We start from the raw sequence: 21,587 nt of genomic DNA, 5'->3' as shown, positions 1-21,587 counted from the left end.
TAGTTAATTCAGAGTAATATTGTTTTTGTATGGACACAAGAATACAGTGAATGCTATGCTTTTGTAACTTGGGAGTTAATTGACTCTGAATAATATTCATTCTGAGGCATCTGTTCTCTCGACTTAAGCCTCAATTGTCCTTACTACCTAGCACCCCAAAAGCAGGGTCGTGAAGAGGGACTGGATGGACCCAGGGCAAGCTGTGAGCTACCCTGGCATTGAAATGGGCCAGGCCAAAGAGCCATAATACTTAATTATAAGTTAAAAGCATGCTCTTGGACAAATTCTGTCACAATCCAAAAATCTAGTCCTAACAACTAGATTAGGACTCTACTAGGGTTAGGAAAAATTTATCTGGCTTGAGCACTGTAGTCTGAGATCTATAGTGAGGTGCCCCCAGGAGAGCCACCCTATATGCTTAATGTGTCTCCTTAGGACCTGCTTAGCCAGAGAACTGCCATGACAGGCTCTGAGTGACTCAGGCCTCTTCCAGGAACAAGAAAAGCAGAAAAACCAGATTCTCGTGTCAAAGATTCCATCCCCGGAATGAGATTAGGTCTCTGGAATGTAACTGTCAGGGAATGGGCTGGATGTTGCGGGCCAAAACAACAACAAAAGGATATGTGTACTCTAGGTAATAGAAATTTGCTGAGTAATGCTGACTTGCCAAAATGAAAGTATAAGAACTTGCTGAACCAAGTGCTCGAGTCTTTGTTAAATCCCCCCGGCTGAACGGGGTGGATACTTGGACCCCAGCTAGCCGGAGCAATAAACCTGGCTATGTAATTTGCGTTATTGGTTCTCTTTCCTGTCCTTGAGGGGTGATTGACTCTGGACTCTAACACGCTCTTACTGTGTCCATACAAAATAACTAGTACTAAGAAGTAGAATAAGGAGCTGGAGTGATAGCACAGCAGGGAGGGCGTTTGCCTTGCATGCGGCCTACCCGGTTTTGAATCCTAGCATCCCACATGGTCCTCTGAGCACGGCCAGGGGTCATTCCTGAGTGCAGAGCCAGGAATGACCCCTGTGCATTTCCTGGTGTGACCCAAAAAGCAGAAAAAAAAAAAGAAGTAGAGTTAAGATGTTACGATGTTAATGAAATGATTGTTGGACTAAGGCAAGGAAAGAAAAAACCCTAAGTGGCATTTTGCCCTTGAGCCTGATCAGCAATCAGGAAGGGCTTTCGTATGTTGATTGTGCAACTCAAGGTGTGGTTGCTACCCCTGGATGCTGAGAGCTGGAGGGAGACTAGAGAGAGACCAAGGCAGAGAGACGAGCAAGGAGGACAGGAGGAGACGGGAATGAGGGGTTTAGTGAGATTGGAAGAGGCGCGTGGGGAGAATGGAATAAATGGCAACTGACGACCAACCAACCTGGCCCTCGTCTCCTTCTTCTGCCCATGGCATTGTCTGTCCCTTGTGGGGGAGTGACCCAAGACTACTGAATGCAGGTAGTGAGAGAGAGCTACGGGAATTCCCAGTCGCCTCCTGATTACACAAATATTATGGAACTTATTATAAAAAAAAACACTGGGAGGATGAGGATAGCTCTGTGTAGCTATAGATAACTCACACTTGTAAATATATCAAACCCCGGCCGGCTGCGTGCAAGGCAAACGCCCTACCCACGGTGCTATCACTCCAGCCCCAGAGATACAGAATTTTCCCTGAAACATTGTAGAGCTGGAAAAATAGTAAAATTCTGTAGATTAAGAAATATTTTTTAGAGATTCATGGGCTATATATTGAATGGATCACTTGTATCACTTGTAGTCCCGTTGATCTTCAATTTGCTCGAGCAGGCGCCAGTAACATCTCCATTTGTCCCTGTTGCGAGCTAGTGTAGCCCAATGATACCTGCTCACTCCAGGAACAGAGTCTCAAATCGTTCATTCAGGGATTTTACGAAGAAATCTGATCATCTAGTTGGAGGGCGGCCACGAGGTCTTCTGACGTCCCGTGGAATCCAGTCGGTTACAGCTCTAGTCCAGCGGTCGTCTCTGAATCACATTACATGACCGACCCATCTGATTTTTGATACCTTGGCAAACAAGACAGCATCCCTGATTTTTGACTGTCGACAGAGGTCAGAACTCTGGATCCCTTCTCTCACTTAAGTGAGATATGATATTCAGTGAGATATGATATTCCCAGCATAGCTCTTTCGATTCCTCTTTGGGATACCCTAATAGCATTCTCATCCTGCTTGCGTAGGGCCCAGGTCTCTGAGGCATATTGAATGGATATCTTGACCAAATGAGGAAATGGTCTTGCTATTCTTTTATTTCTAAAGTTGACACACATAGAAGTGATTTACTAATTTACTAATCTTTTGGTCAATCACCAGATGCGTACATGCTTTTATTTTTTAACATTGTTGTCATGATTTACCAATGTCATTTGATATCATAAATCCCATGATATGTGATCTAAAATCAAGAAATGCAGAGGCGTCATGGACAATGAGGACAATGAAGTCACAGGATACAATAACAACTAAGCACTGTAGCACTGTCGCACTGTTGTCCTGTTTTTCATCATTTGCTCAAGCGGGCACCAGCAATGTTTCCATTGTGAGACTTGATGTTACTGTTTTTGGCATATCGAATACGCCATGGGTAGCTTGCCAGGCTCTGCTGTGCAGGCAGGATACTCTCCGTAGCTTGCCAGGCTCTCTGACAGAAATCGAACCCAGGTCAGGTGTATGCAAGGCAAACAACGTACCCACTGTGCTATTGCTCTAGTCTGGCAAATACTGGTATTTCATAGTAATTAAGGTGATTTAAAATAGTACCAAAAGATGTGGCTGAACTGCCTGACAGCTTGTCATATTTCCTATGGGTGCCAGTCCTGAAATGGCTTTCTCTCATTTATTTTACTTTTGTTGTGTACTGTGATTTTGTGAAATTTTTCTATGTGAAATTTAGTACTGGTAGAACTACTTGAGAAAATAATGGCCTCTCAGTAGCAGAGTAAATAGGTTAAGTGTAAAAAATATATAGACGCACGGAAGGGTGATGTGTGTTCGCGGGCTCTCCGGGCGGCTCTCTCTCACTGCTCATGTTCAGTGCTCTCGAGTCGATGTTTATGGACCAGATCGGGATGGCTCCTCCTTTGTGCTCTGCTTCTGTATGTGCTCTCCTCTGTCTGTCTCTCTACCTCTGACTCTGTCTCTGTAGTCTCTCTTCTGGTCTCTTCCGACCCCTCTCTGTCAACCTCTCTCTGTCTCTGTCATCTCTCCTCTGGGCTCTTTCGATCTCTCTACCAATCTCCCTTCCTATCTCTCTTCTTCCAATCTCTCTCTCCGGAACCCTTCTGCTTCTCTCTCTGGAGCCCTGCAACTAAATAACAACTAAACTAAAGTCAGGCAAAATCATGTTCCTTGGTCTTCACCCAAATAATTGAAAACCTTTAGTTCAAGATACCACCACTCAAGAGAGAGAAGGAGGAATGGAACCCAGGTCGGCTGCATGCAAGGCAAACACCCTACTCGCTGTGCTATCGCTCCAGTCCTTATAAACTATATACTTTAGTTATTAATAATGCATTAATGTTTGGTTATCAATTTTAGCAAATGTGCCACACATAATGTAAAATATTAATAAAAGGATAAGGAGTGAGAAAGGATGAGAGAGTCCTCACTTGAAAAGTATCTCACAGAGATACTTTTCTCTGAATCCAAAATTGCACCGAAAATATGGCCACTGAAATGAAAGGGGACATTATTGATTTAGCTGATAAAATTGAGATAGCATTTAATCTGTTATTTAGATAAAATTCATAATAAAAATCATTTTAAAACTAAAGGAAATGATTAACTAAAACCTGTTAAAAGGGAGCCTTTAATAATTTCATACTCATGGCATAATGAGAATTGCTCAGTTATTTCACATTCAGTGTAGACAATGAAAAGCTTTATCATGTGCCAGGTCCAGACCACAGGAATCATGGGATGCCAGGAATTGAACCTCAGTCAGCCACGTGCAAGAAAGATGGCCTACCTGCTGTAATAATCATTCAAGCTGTGTGTTTCGGATTTTGGGTGGTGCTCAGGAATTACTCCTGGTAGAAGTAGGGAAGATCACGGAAGAGCTGGCAAGCTGGCAAGCTCCCTGTGGCGTATTCCATATGCCAAATACAGTAACAATAACAGGTCTCATTCCCCTGACCCTGAAAAGAGCCTCCAATTGATGGGGAAAACAAGTAAGGAGAGGCTGCTAAAATCTCAGGGCTGGGATGAATGGAGACATTACTGGTGCCCGCTCGAGTAAATCGATGAACAACGGGATGACAGTGATACAGTAACAGTGATTTGTGTTCTAATACTTATTTCATTCCTACTGCTAACTTTGAGTTTGTTTTGTATTTTTCTAATTTGAGTTTGATGAAGTTGTTAACTTTCCATCTTCATTTTAAATTAGATGTTATAAGTGTTTTATAGGTATTTGTTTTGATACACCCCATTATGTGTCTTTATCGGTTGTTTTCCTCAATCTCTAGATAGTTTCTATACCTCACCATTTATTTTCCATTTCATAAATTTGGTATTATTTTTTAAAAATAGATTTTACCTGTTTGTGGTATTTCAGTTTTGTCCATGCTTCATTTTCCTGATTTGGTCAGTTATGTGTGCTTTCTTTTGGGCCAATAAATATTGTTTAAGTGGCTGGCTATCTGAAATTATTTGTCATATAATTCATAAATCCGTATTTCTTTAGGAATGAACTCTAAACATTTAGTTTGCCACTTTACGTGGCCTATGTTTCCCACTTCTTCATATGTCATATGATCGTTGGTCAATATTTGGGCTTGGATACTGTGGCCTCGCCTTGTCTATATTAAGTGTACTAAGTGCTGAAAAGCTTTAGAACTCAGCCCAGCTAGAGAAAGTGGAGATCTCACCAAGCTTTCCAAGGGATACAGCTTCTCTGGATCTATGTATTTATATTTGCATTTTCTGCATTTTAAAGATATTCTCTGGAGTGATAGCACAGCGGTTGGGCTTTCGCCTTTCATGCGGCCGAACTGAGTTGGATTCCTCCGACCCTCTCAGAGAGCCTGGCAAGCTACCGAGAGTATCGAACCTGCGCGGCAGAGCCTGGCAAGCTACCTGTGCGTATTGGATATGCCAAAAACAGTAACAATAAGTCTCCCAATGAGAGACGTTACTGGTGCCCGCTCGAACAAATCGATGAGCAATGGGACAGTGATTACAGTGATTACAGTGAAAGGTATTATCAGAACCAGGGAGAGAGTGCAAAGGGCCAGAGCACATGTTCTGCCTACAGGAGGTCCAGATTTGATCCCTGAACCATGTTGAGCACTTAACTGGAGAAATCCCTGAGTACTAAGAAGTAACCCCTAAATACCTCTGTGCTTGGCCCATTTCTCCTTCCCATTCCTCCCCCCTGCCAAAGAGGCTTGTTCAGTTATTTAGTTACAGGCTCTAAGGGATCGTGAATCCCTCGTTACCCTGGTGTTGAGATGGTATGCCTACTTTTGGAAAAGCCTGGAGTTCACAGCTCTCTTTGATCTCAGTGTTCCCAATCTTATCGACACTGCCTTTTCCATCAGTGTTCTGTTAGTCAGGACAAAATACATTCCTATGATAAGACGCCTATGGAATTCCACAGATGGTTTCTCTTTTCTTAGGTCATTAGGAAGAGATGGAAGTTGGTGATTTTCTTTTGATCGTACCACAGTGGACTTGGGAAGTGATGCAGAGGGAAGGTGACAAGCCATGATTTTTCTCCTTCCACTAGACCCTATTTGTTCTGTAAGCTGTGCTTGTCCAGAGTCTAGAAATCTCTCCAATGGTTTCTGATGTTCTCATGGTAGCTATTGGGTTGTTAACAGAAAAGAAAGTCTTGGATTTCCTCTTCAACCATCCGCTGATGTTTCTCTTAGATAATATTTGATTTGAAACTATTCTTCTCCTAGAACTGAGCTGCATTGCTCCAGCAAATATTATTCAAGGATAAAACCCTACGAAAACTTCCTTTACTTTATAATGCCCTCTGTTTCTGAAATACTCTCTTGAAGCCAGCCTTCACCTGCTCATTCCTCAGACTGTAGACAAGAGGGTTCAGCAACGGATTGAAGAGGGTATAAAACAAAGAAATGATTTTCTTCTGCTCATCTTGTTGACCATTGTCTGGGGCCACATACACCGTCATGCCTATTCCAAAGTAGAACCCAACCACGCAGAGGTGGGAGGAACAGGTGGAGAAAGCTTTCTTGCGACCCTCCTTCGACTGGATCTTCAGGATGGCCCAGAGGATTCGCATATAGGATACGAGCATTAAGGAAAGGGGTCCAAAAATGATGAACACACCGCCAGCAAACACATACAGTTTGTTCATCCAAGTATCACCACAGGCAGCTTTCAGGACAGACAGGACTTCACACAAGAAGTGGTTTACTTCTGGGGACCCACAGAAGGAAATTCTCAGAAAGAAAATAAGATTTCCTATGCCCAGAGAAAACCCACAGGACCAGGAAATGATAGCCAGGACCTTGCACTTTGTCCAGCTCATGATGAGAGTGTATTGGAGGGGGTGACAGATGGCCACGTACCTATCATAGGACATCACCACCAAGATCATGCACTCTGTAGATGCAAAACCCAAATATAAGACCATCTCCGTAGCACATGAGACAAAGGAGATCGTTTTCTTGTGTCTTATTAGGTTCTCCAGCAATTTGGGCAAATTGCTGGAAGCATAGGATATGTCAATGACGGCCAGATGAGACAGGAAGAAATACATGGGCGAGTGCAGCCTGGGGTCCAGCCAGATGAGTGTCAAGATCATGCCATTTGCCAGCAAGTTTGACATGTATAATAGGCAAAAGATACAGAACAAGAACACTTCCAGTTTTGCACTGAGCTGGAATCCCACCAGGATGAAATCTGGAAACCATGACTGGTTGCCTCCCATTCCTGAATGACAGGTTAAGTGCTGAAGTGTGACAGAATGGTCGGATCAGAGCTGGAAGTGAATGAGAGTTCGAGTTATTTATGTTAAAGCACATACAAATGCCTACTTGTGGAATTCTGCTTATCTAAGAGATTTCTCCCATCATTTCTTTTTACTTTCACTGCTATTTTTGTTACTTTATTTTATGTACTTTATTCATCACATTGTTACATCTATATAAATGATGCTACAAACATTTCACCAAATTTATTTCACCTTTGTTTTATCATGTGTATTTTTCTTCATATACAGATATTCTAAGATTTGTTTATTTTTGGGTTTTTTGGTGGGGGATCATATCTGGTTGTGCTCTGGGCACATATGTCGTATGAATGATTGAATCTTGATAGGTTACATGAAAGGCCTTATTTTGCCTTACCTGCAGAACTTTCTGGTCAAGGTTTTGAGCAATATAGTAAACGTAAGTCATTATACTGTTGTATCTCTCAAGTCATCATTTCTCAAAATAATATATACACTTTTTTTACTTTTAAGAGTACTACCTAAAACAGTACTATAACAACATAATTTTTATTATATGTACAACATTATCTTACTCTCTGATCCAAAATTAAGTTCAATAAAACATATTTTATATCTACTAATATATTGATTCAATTTTTCTTTGCCTTAGTACATATTCTACATGGTGAAGACATAAACTATAATTTGTGTATATTCTTTCAATTTATTTTCCAATGACAATGTTTATATCAAATTATAGCTTTTTCATAATGTGAAGAAAGGTATTAGTGCTATCATTACTATGTAGGCAATATTATTTAGCCCAAATACAATTGATATTGATGTAATAACTAGGCTGAGTTGTTATCTCCAAGCTCTCTGCATTATAAAATAAATAACTTTTAGGCACTATGTTATTTCTGCCTAAACAATTTGTTTTATGCTCATCTTGTACATGATTAGCTTAGGACAGCATCAATTATTTTCACAAATGGCCTGATTCCATTCACTGGAGAATCATTTTAAATGTAAGTAATTGATTATTCTTAAATAGTCAATAATTAATATTTTTAATGTAACTATTGCTAATTTGTAGTATCCTATTTAATTTGGAGATAATCACATAACTTGGGATACTACATAAAGTATAAAGAAAAATTTGAATTCTTAAAATTACTTTTTAAACTTCTACATTTAAATGTCCTTTCAGACTTAAATATATTTCACCAAGTTAACATTATTATTACAGAAAATATCTCAAAATTATGTCAGTTTATTCTTAGGCAATAGTATATTATAATCTTTCAGCACACATCTCCCATTCTGAGTGATCTCTCCAGCCACCATTGACTTAGACACCCTTCTCTATTTCAGCTGCCTTCTCCCGCAGCTCATAAGGCAGGCTGCCAACCATGGAGCACTTTCTGGCCCTCATCTCTATTGTCCTTGGGTGTTAGTCTCCTACTATGATATTTTACATTCCACAAGTGAGTGCAGTCATTCTATGTCTGTCCCTCTCTTTCTGACTCATTTCACTTCTCATGATACTCTCCATGAGCATCCATTTATAAGCAAATTTCATGATTTCATCTTTCCTAACAGCTGCATAGTATTCCATTGTGTAGATGTACCAAAGTTTCTTTAACCAGTCTTCTGTTCTAGGGCACTCAGGTTGTTTCCAGATTCTGGCTATTGTGAACCAAACATGATGGCCTCTCACTATCTGTAATACAAACCATAATACCCATAAGTAGAGAGAAGGAGGGAAATTCTCCACCATAAATACAATGGGAGGGGTGAGACGGTGAGTAGGGATACTGGGTACATTTTGGTGTATGACTAAAACTCAAAAGAAAGATTTGTAACTAGCTCATGGTGATTCAATTAAACATTTTAAACACCCAAGAATAGGAGAATAGTAGAAATAAGTACAAGGAGGTTGACTCCATGGTTTGGAAGCTGGCCTCACATTCTGGGGAGAGGGCAACTCAGAGAAGGGATCACCAAGTATAATGCGGTCGGAGGCCATGCGGGGGAAGGGTGATGCGGGCTGAATGTAGACTAGAGACTGAACACAGTGGCCACTCAACACCTCTATTGCAAACCACAACACCTAATTAGAGAGAGAGAGAACAAAAGGAAATGCCCTGCCACAGTGGCAGGGTGGGGTGGGGGGAGATGGGATTGGGGAGGGTAGGAGGGATGCTGGGTTTATTGGTGGTGGAGAATGGGCACTGGTGAAGGGATAGGTTCTTGAACTTTGTATGAGGGAAACAAGAGCACAAAAATGTATAAATCTGTAACTGTACCCTCACGGTGATTCAGTAATTAAAAATAAATTAATTAAAAAATAAAGAAGTCAATTATAATCACTATAATACAAGAATCTAATGAATTATATTCTAATTTTCTCTGTGTTGTAAATATTTAGGTTACCACAACTAACTGAATTTTTTGTATTTAAAGATTAAACTTCTGTCTGTCTGAATTATTGCTTGAATAAAATGGTACCTGCCCCACAAGAGATTTTTGCATTACATTCTCAAAGTATCTGAAAAATATATATTTTAAAATGTTGAAATTTTAAACTATATAGTAAACATGGTAATTGATATTTGTTTATATAATGTTGTATTATATTGTACACATACTTCTATATATAATTAAAATAGTATCAACATCACTGTTTCTTTCGTATAGAAGCATAGTATATACTTTCCATGCCAATATATTTTCTATAAAATGCTTTAAACAGACATACAATTATATTCATATTAATATTTTAGTTGTTTTATTATATTCTATCTAGGATGTATAAAATAATGCTCAAGTGATTAAATTTCGTACATATATCATTTCATATATTTTATACCAAATTCTTAGTCATGGAAATTATCAATTTATCTGTATAGTTATACATCTATTATTTCTCTCATATAATTAATATAATCTTTGCATCCATCTAGAAAGCAAACAATGACATTATCCCTGGAAGATACCACATCACAGAAAGCTGTAATTTTGAGGGGGTTCATCCCTGGAATTTTTCAGGGCCACTACTGGCTCTGACCGTAGAGATCCATTTTGCATTGTTTAGGATAAAACAGGGTTCGCTAAATGCAAGGCAGGTACACTGTGGATTCTACTATCTCTCCACATAATTTAATTTATAATTTAAGAACCCTGACTCTGTAACAAGTTCCCTCTTACCATAATGTTCCAATGTACCATACCGTTAGGATTTTAGTTTAGCATACCAGCTCTGATGTTTTCATATACCTTATCCACACCTGCTCTAAAAGGAACTTTCTTAAGCTGCTTTTAATCATTGTTTCATATTAAAAGCCAAAAATGAGAAAACTGACTACAAAGTGAGACTTCATTAAACTTAAGTGTCATATAACCACAATGGAGGTAGGGTTTTGTCTGGCCATATTCATCTAACTCTGTTTGCAGTCTAGTTAGTAACTCTCCAACAGTTACTTTCAACCATGGTTTCATGGACCAGATTTGCTCCATAGATGTTTCCTGCCAGTTCACAAAGTTATTGCCACTTTCTCTTCATTTTATAACATTAGATTTATAGCATTAATTTAAAAATAAATGCAAAGAAACACCAGTGTATGTTGTTTTATGCTTCGATCTTAGTGGTCAGGGAATTATTCTGTTATCACCAGTTAATAGGTATAAAATAGTTGACAATCACTGCTCTAAAAGAATTGATTACAACCGTATCCAGTATTGGCTAGTATTTCTTATTGCCAGAGCTCCAAAGAAAACCAAGGAGAAGTATCCATCCTAGAGTGCATTATTAAGGAGGATTTCGAACATGCTTTTTTCTTAATTCCAATTCATGGCACAAGAGGAATTCCATCTTCCAGATAGTATTTATCCAGGAATTCTTGGGTCATCCAGGAAATAGTAATTGCTCTGAATAATTGCTTTAAAGCCTAATGCAGTCAATTTAAAGATATCACTAAATGTATCATCATTGTAAGTTAGCCATTATTCAAAACAATTCCTGCTGTTAAAAAATATGAAATGCTACATATCTAATATGACTTGCATAACTCATGGTTTACCTGTTTTCTACACGGATAATTTCATTTTCAGATAATTTAATATAGTTTTTAAAAGATTGATGATAGTTTTATTTCATACTTTGTCTTTCAAGCTTATGGAAAATATTAATGTTAAAAGTACATTATTCTATAGTAGCGTCAATGTATGTGTAGTTTCAAATAAGCATAGTATGGTTCCCATGGTCAATACTGCTCTGAAAACGTCATGCATGATAAGATCTTAGGAGAGATGTGGAAAAGTGAGAAAGACCCAAATCACATTGGCTAACATCTATAATAGCACTGTAGCACTGTCATCCAGTTGTTCATCAATTTGCTCGAGTGGGCACTAGTAACGTCTCCAATTCTGAGACTTGTTGTTTTTGGCATATTGGGTATGCCACGGGTAGCTTCCCAGGCTCTGCCGTGCAGGTGGGATATTCTACAGTACATTATTAAATTGATCTACTATATTACGAGTTATTTTGTTAATCTCTTATTGGAAATAAAACTCTGTGGATAGAAAGAAGTATAGCACATAAACATAGGAGTGATTCTATCTTGTAGCTTCTGGTATCTACTTTGGGGTTTGGGATCATATCTGTGAGGAGAAGGATGAGAAACTGTAACCACGGTTGTAGAAAATACCAATTTTAGGACAGTGTAAATTCTAATGCATAAATATAGTGAGCAGAAAAATGCATAAAGATGATTCAAGAATTCTAGTCTACACACTCATTAGCCTAACACAGGACTCTGAAAGCAACAGGTTTTTAAGTTTCTTATTTGAGGAATTTCTTGTATGCCCACATAATCTGATATGAAAATGAAGGTGAGCATCTACTCACTTTTTCCTGCTATTCCATGAAAAAAGTTGACTGACAGCCGTTCTATGAAGAAGAGCTTTTCTCAGTTTTATGTTGTTGGGATAACAGAAGTAAGCCAAAGTATTTAATGTGTATGACCTGATGCGTTTGGAATAACTGTGCCCTGAAAAACTATTACTATAACCTACACCATAAATGTGTCTGTCACTTTTCAGAAATTTCTACCACTAGGAGTGATCTTTTCTACATGAGGAATTAGAGTAGATTAATGGAATGTGGTTTTTCACATAAATATAAAATGATTCATGTAAAGTTATATAAATTTATATGGTTAGGTTGTGATAATAGCAATTATGTCACTATGTGTATCTGTGTAATAATTAAGTCAAATTCAAAGGTAAAGTAGGATATTATCCTGTCATGTCTTTTAACTGACATGCATCTTTTAATTCAAGAGTTTCAGGAGTAATATGTAATGTACATGTTGATGTGTCCTCTTACAAAGGAAAGTGCTAGATGAGTATTGCCAACATATCTCTGCTAAATAAAAGTAGCTTGTGACATATATATTGTTTATGAATACATATGTTCGCACACATATCAGAGTGTACATACATTGACATTATCCTCCATCCACACAAAACAGTTTTCAAGGGTCAAAATTTTGAAAACTATACAGAAATTATATTATAAACCCTAAAAATTATTAGTTTCATGAGTTGGGGTTTCTCTCTAGTCTTACATATGCAAGTAATTTTTCTTCTATTATCAGGCTTTATCTATATATGAGCAAGACATATATTCTACTCCACCATTACAATTAACCATGTGAAAGCTTCTTTATAGAAAAATCTATGAAAAGTTCATGTGCTCTAAAACTAGTGTTTTTATAGGGTACACTGGAGTACTCTTGAAGTTAAGGATTGCATTAAGGCATAGAAAAAATGGCAGCATGTGAGTGAATTAGGTCTTATTGCTCTTTTGAAAGATACTTAATATGTAAGTCTCAGCAACATTGTTTTATCACTGTCACTATCACTGTCATCCCATTGCTCATTGATTTACTAGAGCGGACACCAGTAATGTCTCCATTGTGAGACTTGTTACTGGTTTTGGCATATCGAATATGCCACGGGGAGCTTGCCTGGCTCTCTGAGAGGGACGGAGGAATAAAACCTGGGTCGGCCATGTGCAAGGCAAACGCCTTACCTGCTGAGCTATCACTCCAGCCCAACATTGTTTATAAAATGAAAAAATAATTTATGTAAAATTAAAATAACCAAATATGGTTCTTTTGAAGACTCACAGAGCAATGTTTTGAATTTTCACAAGATATCAGCCTAAATGAAACATCAATTTTGAAAGCGGGGTCCTTTATAAACTATGTCTGAAAGAAATCTGAAAGACATTTCAACTGGTGGATATAAATGAACATTATTTTAATAACACTTAGTACTCACCTATAGTATACAATGTAGCATACAAATGGGTATATTCATGTCTTTCTTTACACTTTAGAGGCCATATTTTAGTGTTTGAACTAGTTTTTCTTTCCACTTCAATTATATACTTTGAAATAATCATAGTAGTGACAGATTAAATATATAAGATAAAGGAACATTGATAGTTTGAGTAAAATTTTAAGTCAAAAACAAATTTCCTCTTCCCAATAAGGTCTGTAAAATATCAGCAGGACATAAAACAGAAAACATTAATTTGCTGCCAGCAAGAGCAATTTTCTAGCCAGGTAGTCCTGCAAGGAAACTAGGGAACTTTGTATGCTATTAATTTATTCTTCAGTTAATAGCAATAGTCCTCACTGTAGTGTACTTTGTGATAGAATGGCTATTTGTACTAATACAGTAATTTATGTGTCTAATTATAATCAGGGGGCTGGAGCAATAGCACAGCGGTAGGGCATTTGCCTTTCATGCAGCCGACCCATGTTTGATTCCTCAGCCCCTCTCGGAGAGCCCGGCAAGCTACCGAGAGTATCCCACCCGCACGGCAGAGCCTGACAACCTACCGGTGGCGTATTTGATATGCCAAAAACAGTAACAATAAGTCTCACATTGAGAGACGTTACTGGTACCTGCTCAAACAAATTGATGAACAACGGGATGACTGTGTCAGTGACAGTGAATTATAATTAGGAGTTCATGATAGTTTACAGAAGTTTCAATAAGGAGTAACTCTGGTAAACTTACCTTTTCACTGATCAGCAAGAAAAGACTTTTCTCTATTGTTATGAGGTTGTTCTTTTCCAGTACCAGGTTACTCTATCAATATCTTCATCTGTGTGAGGAAGACAAATTTTTTTTCTTTCATTTAACCTCATCGCTGCCTTTATTTAGAGGCAATGCCTACATGGACAGCCTCTCCTACTATCATATTTGTGAAACAATAGAATTGGTGTGAGTTGGATGGCCACCACTCCACCATACCATAGAGAAAAGACACTCATGGGATCAGAAATTCTTGCCACAGTTCAGCAGGCAGAAGCTTCTAGATCTGGTTTGAGGATGGATTCCATCTATCTGTCAGATTCTCTTGAGTGAGGGGTGGGGCACTCAGGATAATTCACCCAGGAATGTCATTCCTCTCCACAGAGCCATGCTAATTTCTGCTACCTCCTTCTTTGGCCTCAGTTCTCTGAAATGAAATAATCTGAGCACAAAGAAGTTTCTGCTCTTTTAAAAGTTGTCAGCAATGATCTTTCCCCAGAAATCTCTTTGACTATGATAAGCCCCTTCAAAAGTGAATGTTAAGCTCAAAAACACCAATTCAGATAATTTTGGATTGAGAGTAATTGTCATACTATGATTTTCAACAGATTCTGGAGTTCTAAGTTACACCATCAGGAGTAAAGTTTTTATCAAAACTCAGCTAAGAAAGAACTATGATTCCCAGAACAATAAGAATACTTGCTTATATGTATCTGCCTTCTCTATAAGGCAAGAGAAAAAGTCTTGAATCCTCCCTCTGGAGGAGAGCAAAAATTTATTCCCTTGGGGAAATGTTCTAGCCAAGAGTAAGGTCACTTTTTGGCATCATACCGTAGCCAACAGATTTGCAAACATCTCAAGGGTCATTATCCTGAGAGACACTGCACAAATTATAGCATTACAGTACACAGATCTTTACATTTCCATTTTAATAATTCAAACTGTTTAGTCTCTCAATTTTTATGAGAAAAAAATTTGTGTCACATACCTACACCATAACTCATCTATTTTCAGACAATTTACTTTTTGTTGCATCTTGACTGCTTTTTATTTTTAAAATTTTTTTATTGAATCATCATGAGATAATTACAAAGCTTTCATGTTTGAGTTTAAGTCATACAATGATTGAACACCCATCCCTCCGCCAGTGCACATTCTCTATCACCAACGTCCCTAGTACACCCCCCATTAACCCTTCCCCTGCCTCTATGGCAGACAACTTCCCCCATACTCTTTCTCTACTTCGAGGCATTATGTTTGCAATATAGATACTGAGGGGCTATCATGTTTGGTCCTTTATCTACTCTCAGCACACATTTCCAATCCCAAATGATCCCTCCAACCATCATTGACTTAGTGATCCCTTCTCTATTCCAACTACCTGCTCCCCCAACTCATGAGGCAGGCTTCCAACTATGGAGCAATATTCCTGGCCCTTGTGTCTACTGTCCTTGGGTGTCAGTCTCACATTATGTTACACAAATGAGCACATCTTGACTGCTTTTTAATAAAGATGCAATGATCATCGGAGCATAAGTATATCTGTGGATTCCAGTTTCACAGGCATCTATTTCAATTTCTTTACATACATCTTGTTGTTACTGTTTTTGGCATATTGAATACGCCAAGGGTAGCTTGCCAGGTTCTGTCATGTGGGCAGGATGCTCTCAGTAGCTTGCTGGGCTCTCCAAGAGGGATTGAAGAATCGAACCTGGGTCGGCTGCATGCAAGGCAAACACCCTACCCGTTGTGCTGTTTCGAAATAGAGACATTACCGGTGCCCGCTCGAGCAAATCAATGGACAACAGGATGACACTGCTACAGTGCAGTGCTACATGCATCTACTTTTAAGTTTTTATATCATGATTTACAAAGTTGTTCATAATTGACTTGTTCCATGTATACAATGTTCCAAGAATGATTCTACCACCAGTGTGACCTGCCCTTTATCAATGTTCCCCAGTTCACTTCCACCCCGCAGCCTGGCTTTTTGGAAGACACATAACAAATGTATTTTCATATTGCTTGTTTCAACAAAAGTTAAAAAGGTAAGAAATGGAATTATCAGAAAATATGTCAACAAAAATCAACTTGTGATTGATTGATTTTGAACAATATAAATAACATAATAAATAACAACATAAATAAAAAAAATTGAAGTCATTTAGTGCATTTAATATGATGATTATTCTCCTTTATAGTAGTAAGTGTCCAATTCTGGCATCTCTAGTATACATTGCACTAAATATTATCTTTTATTCTTATCTATTTGCAATTATCATGTCTTCCCTCTTATTTATAAGACTTTATTTTAAAAATTATTTGCAAATATTTTATAATTTATATAAAATACATAAAACCCATAGATGTAAAATTTAGTGAAATTGAAGAGATTTAAGAAAACTTAAAGGGGAAAATCTAAATAGATCTAAAATGTACCAAGAATTTTATCCTAAAAAAGGGAATGTTGACTTTTCTATTAGAAAATATTATACTACAGACACTACTTAACTGTCTGCATTAATATTAATGTTATATAAGACAAACCTTACGTTGGTAGAAGTTGCTATCTAAGGCTTTATCATATTGAGAAAGTGTTGTGAAAGTGAAATGTTGCTTCCAAGCTTTGAGGGTCAGGCCAACTCTATGAGGGGCAACACAGCTGTTGACTTAAAGTTGGAGCCATTACTAATTAATGGTCCCCAAACTTCTAAAGTCCTTCAGACTCAGGCTATGTTTACTCTATCACTTCTCTATTAATGGAACAATAAAGCCCAGAGACAGCTTGTCTCTTTACAGTATAGTTTACTGGACATACTAAGTACATTACTAATTCTCATCATTCTCAGAATAAAAGGTTCCCTTCAAAGTATTACTGCTCCCAGACAATGCTCTTCTGAGTTCTCATGTACAAGGAGAAAATGGTTTTTTTCCCTCGTACTAATAGAGACATTTTTCAGCTCATGAACTGATAAAGGAGAAATTTTTATTTTCAAATCTTCTGAAGAAACACATTGTAAGTCTATAGATGCCACAAAGAGTGAAATTTGAAGGAAAGAGGGGTTGGTTGTAGAAGAGCAAAGATAGTTTTCCTTGAGATGGAATCTATCTCTGATAGAGATGCAATGAGCAGGTTGAAATGAAACAAAAGATTTTCAGCATTACATAAACTTTGTAGCATTACACAAACTTTTTTATGTAGCATTACATAACCTTTTGTTGTGTCTTTGATCAACTCAGGAAAAACACTCAAAAACACATTATATGCTACAGAGATATCTTTCAAGAAAGGAAGTAATAAATAATAATTGCAAGTGGATGTAGCAAACTTTGTTGTTGTCTTACATTGAGACATGACCACAACCATTGCAGCCTGAACAATGGTGATCATTTTGCTTGACTTCCAGTCAAGAATTTTGCCATCAAAATATTAGGTCTGCGCAAATCTGAAATAATAATAAGCATTTTCCTAACAATGAAATATTTTACGTTAGAAATATAGATTATTTTTAATTTATAATAACACTATTTCTATTAAGACTGCACTGTAAACATTTTTATATGAAATTCAAAACCATACAATTTGCATTGTTTAAAAATTCACCTAAGTGTGATATATTGGTGATACTCCTTTATTATGGTTTCAGATCGGAAAGTGGTTTTTTTTAATTATTACTAAAATTGTTCTGTCAGTTTGGGAGTGCCTAATATTCCATGTGAATTATAGGATTTTTTTCTATTTCTGCAAATAAATCATTTATTGAGATTGCATTTAATCTGTAGACCACCTTGGGAAATAAGGACATTTTATAACATCAGATATTCTTGTCCTTGAGTGCAGAGAAATTATTTATTTGCTTATATGCTATTATTTCATCAATAACATTTTTCAGTGTAAAAATTTCAATTTTCCTGGTTGAGCGTATGTCTTAAAGTGTTTTTTTTCTTTTCAGTTTTGTAAATGAAAATTTTTCCAAATTTTCTTTTGTTAATTATTAGAAATGCAAGTACTTATTGGATTGATTTTTGGATGAGAAAATGTATTTGAATTCACTAAATAGGCTAGTATAGGTAGGCAAATGTCAATTTTATGAGTCGGAAAAATGGATGCTTTACCCCATATAATTTGAATTATTTTACTTATTTTTCTGGCTAAAAGTCATAGTTCTATGTTTAATAGAATTGGAAATAGTGGGAAAGCTTGCCTTCTTGATCATAGAAAACACTTTCACTTTTTCATCATTATGAAGTTAGCTGTAATTTTTTCCATGAATGGTCTTTTACATTTCAGGACTGTTCTTATATATATATATTGGCTTTGTTGTTAAAATTGAGAGGTGTTCAATTTTCTCAGTTACTTTCTACTTGTGTCACTTGAGCAAATCGATGAACAACGGGATGACTGCTTTTCTACATCATTTAAGATGACCATATTATAAACTTTGTTCTAAATTATGTTAATGTGGTATATTAAAATGGCTATAATTTGTCGGTTGACTTATCCTTGAATTCAAGAATATATGACGTATAGTTTTATTGTTGTTGAATTTGGTTTGCTATTATTTTGTTGAGTATATTTTTAGTTTGTTTGGAGTCACTCCCAGCTGTGATTAGGGCTTATTCCTCACTCTCAGTCAGGGATTATTCCTGGTGGAACTCAAGACACCACATTGGATTCCAGGGATCGAACCAGTGGCTGTTGTGTGCAAGACAATCATCTTATCTGGTGTACTATTTCCTTAGCCCCTGTTAAATATAATTATTAATATTTGTTAAGGTATTGTATATTTTGTGTGTATATATTTTGTTTTCATAAGATACCTAGCCCACTTTCATAAAAAGTATTCATAAATGTTTCTTTTCTTTAAATTTGAAAGGAAATTTGAAGATTATATTAAATTCTATTGAGAGATTTAATAGAAATATGTGATATCTGAGTTTATATATTTAGGAGCTTTTGATTATTTTTCTATATTGTTTATAGTTACATTGCACTGAGATTTCTTATTTAAATATGATACATTTGTGTACTTTGCATGTTTCTAGAAAAGTACCTAGCCCTTTTAGATGATTATTTTAGATACAATTTGCTTTTGCAATTTTTCAGAATCTTATGTCATATTTACTTCCTTTGTTTCTCCAGTTACTATTTAGTTTGCTTAGTAATTTTTCTTTGACCTATTGATTTGTTGAAAGTATGTCATTATATAGTTAAAGATTTAACTTTTTCAAAGATTCCACTTTTCCTTCTGATACTGATCTCTGGTTTTCTTAATGCATTAAGAAAAGTTGCATTGTAAGATTTTATCTTTAATTTATGAAGAGTTGTGTTGTGGTCTAATATTTGAATCAGCCTGGCAAATATCCCATGCCTACTTTAGAACAACTTGTACTCTGTTGGTTGTTTGATTATCTGTGTATGGCTCTGTTTTTCTAATGTGTTCTTCAGGTTCTTTGTTTACCATTATATTTCTATGTCATTGTTTAATTTACTATTGAAAGTAGGTTGATATATCCATATTGTGATGCTATTTATGTCATTTTTCAGTTGTCACTCTATGCTTCATAAATTTGGGGTTTTCTATAATCGGTTAATATATAATATATGCTACATAGTTTTAATGAAAACTATTTCTATTATAAGTTATCTGTCTTTTAACAGTTTTTAAGTGTAACATCTATTTTTTCATTCTTTCACTTTCATCTTACATGTGCTCTTACAATAAATATGAGCCTAGTATAGATATACCTGTATCTTAGTATCTTAAATACATTGGGTATATTTGATCTCAACCTTTGATTGAGACATTTAACATAGATCAATTAAAATAGCTTGTAGGAAATGACTACTTATTCTTATTTGAAAACTACATCCTGCATTTTTTAGGTACATGTTAATTTTTTTTGTCTCTTACAGACTTACTCCAGTTTCACTGATTTTTTAAAAATATATTGTCATGATTTGATGACTTGATTTTTTTCCTTTTTTCTTCTTTTTGACTTTTGGGTCACACCACCAGGTTCTTATCTCATGGTTTTTCTTTAAACGGTTTAAAAATATCACCTTGCTTCCTACAGCCTATACCCTGTCTGCAGAAAAATCCTGTGTTCATATAGGAATTTCCTCATGTAAGAAAAGTTGATTTTCCTTTCTGGAATTCCAGGAAAATCAACTTTTCTACCCTATTAGTGATATTCATGTGTAACTCATAATCAGTCATGCCCATTTGGAGGATTTTCCTTCAGTTTTATTGCTCTAGTAAAAAAAAAAACCCATAATACACCAGCAATATCAACTGAATCATAGTTCAGTCCCCTTTTATATTGTTCTCTGCCTCTGTATGACTTTCTTGAAGGCAGCCTTCACCTGAGCATTCCTTAGGCTGTAAACAAGAGGATTCAGCAATGGATTAAAGAGGTCATAAAACAGGGAAAGGATCTTCTTTTGCTCATCTTGCTGTCCACTGTCTGGAACCAAGTAGAACATCATGGCTATGCCAAAGTAGAACCCAACCACGCAGAGATGGGAAGAACAAGTATAGAAGGCCTTTTTGCGACCCTCTTTCGACTGGATCTTCAGGATGGCCCAGAGGATGTGCATATAAGAAACCAGCATCAGGAAAAGAGGTCCAATTAAGATGAACACACCACCAGTAAGCACATACGTTTTGTTCATCCACGTGTCACCACAGACCAACTTCAGGACAGCTAGGATTTCACAATAGAAGTGGTTCACATGCAGAGACCCACAGAACTGAAATCTCAGAAAGAAAAGTAGATTTCCTAGGGCCACTGAAAAACCACATAACCAAGAAATGATGGCCAGGACCGTGCACTTTCTCCAACTCATGATGAGAGTGTACTGGAGGGGGTGGCAGATGGCCACGTACCTGTCGTAAGACATCGCCAACAAGATCATGCATTCCGTAGAAGCGAGAGCCAAATACAAGATCATTTCCATAGCACACGAGACATAGGGGATTGTTTTTTTATGCATCACTAAGTTTTGCAGAAATTTGGGCAAGTTACTGGAAGCATAGGCTATGTCGATGATGGCCAGGTGAGAAAGGAAGAAATACATAGGGGTGTGTAAGTTGGGGTCTAACCAAATAAGTGCCAAGATCATGCCATTTGCCAGCAGGTTAGACAAGTAAAGCAGGGAGAAGATGTAGAAAAGGAGCACTTCTGTTTCCTCACTGATCTGGAATCCCACCAAGATGAACTCTGGGAACCATGATTGGTTGCCTCCCATTCTTCTACAACAGTTTGTCAAGGGTCAAAGTGTGATAGATTCCTTAGAGCTGGAAGTCAGTAAAAACTATGGTTATTTATTTCATTTGGGGCTCATAAGATATTATATTCTGGGGCCGGAGCGATAGCACAGCGGGTAGGGCGTTTGCCTTGCACGCGGCTGACCCGGGTTCGATCCCCGGCATCCCATATGGTCCCCCAAGCACCGCCAGGAGTGATTCCTGAGTGCAAAGCCAGGAGTAACCCCTGAGCAGCGCTGGGTGTGACCCAAAAAGCAAAA

The 21,587-nt window shown here is 37.2% G+C and overlaps 2 protein-coding genes across 2 annotated transcripts; both read right to left on the bottom strand.

The window, feature by feature from the left end:
• Nucleotides 1-6,007: 6,007 nt before the first annotated feature.
• LOC101545578 (olfactory receptor 2A5-like) lies at nt 6,008-6,940 on the bottom strand. The gene has a single exon (XM_004608199.2). It carries the CDS (start codon nt 6,938-6,940, stop codon nt 6,008-6,010), a length of 933 nt encoding a protein of 310 aa, XP_004608256.2.
• A 13,435-nt stretch (nt 6,941-20,375) lies between these two features.
• LOC101545850 (olfactory receptor 2A2-like) lies at nt 20,376-21,308 on the bottom strand. Its single transcript, XM_004608200.2, has one exon. It carries the CDS (start codon nt 21,306-21,308, stop codon nt 20,376-20,378), a length of 933 nt encoding a protein of 310 aa, XP_004608257.2.
• Nucleotides 21,309-21,587: the final 279 nt, after the last annotated feature.

Source organism: Sorex araneus, chromosome 1 (assembly GCF_027595985.1).
Source record: "Sorex araneus isolate mSorAra2 chromosome 1, mSorAra2.pri, whole genome shotgun sequence".
In the NCBI taxonomy this organism is placed as follows: Eukaryota; Metazoa; Chordata; class Mammalia; order Eulipotyphla; family Soricidae; genus Sorex; species Sorex araneus.
Note: the sequence above shows the minus strand (reverse complement) of the source record. Positions and strands in the feature narration are given on the sequence as shown.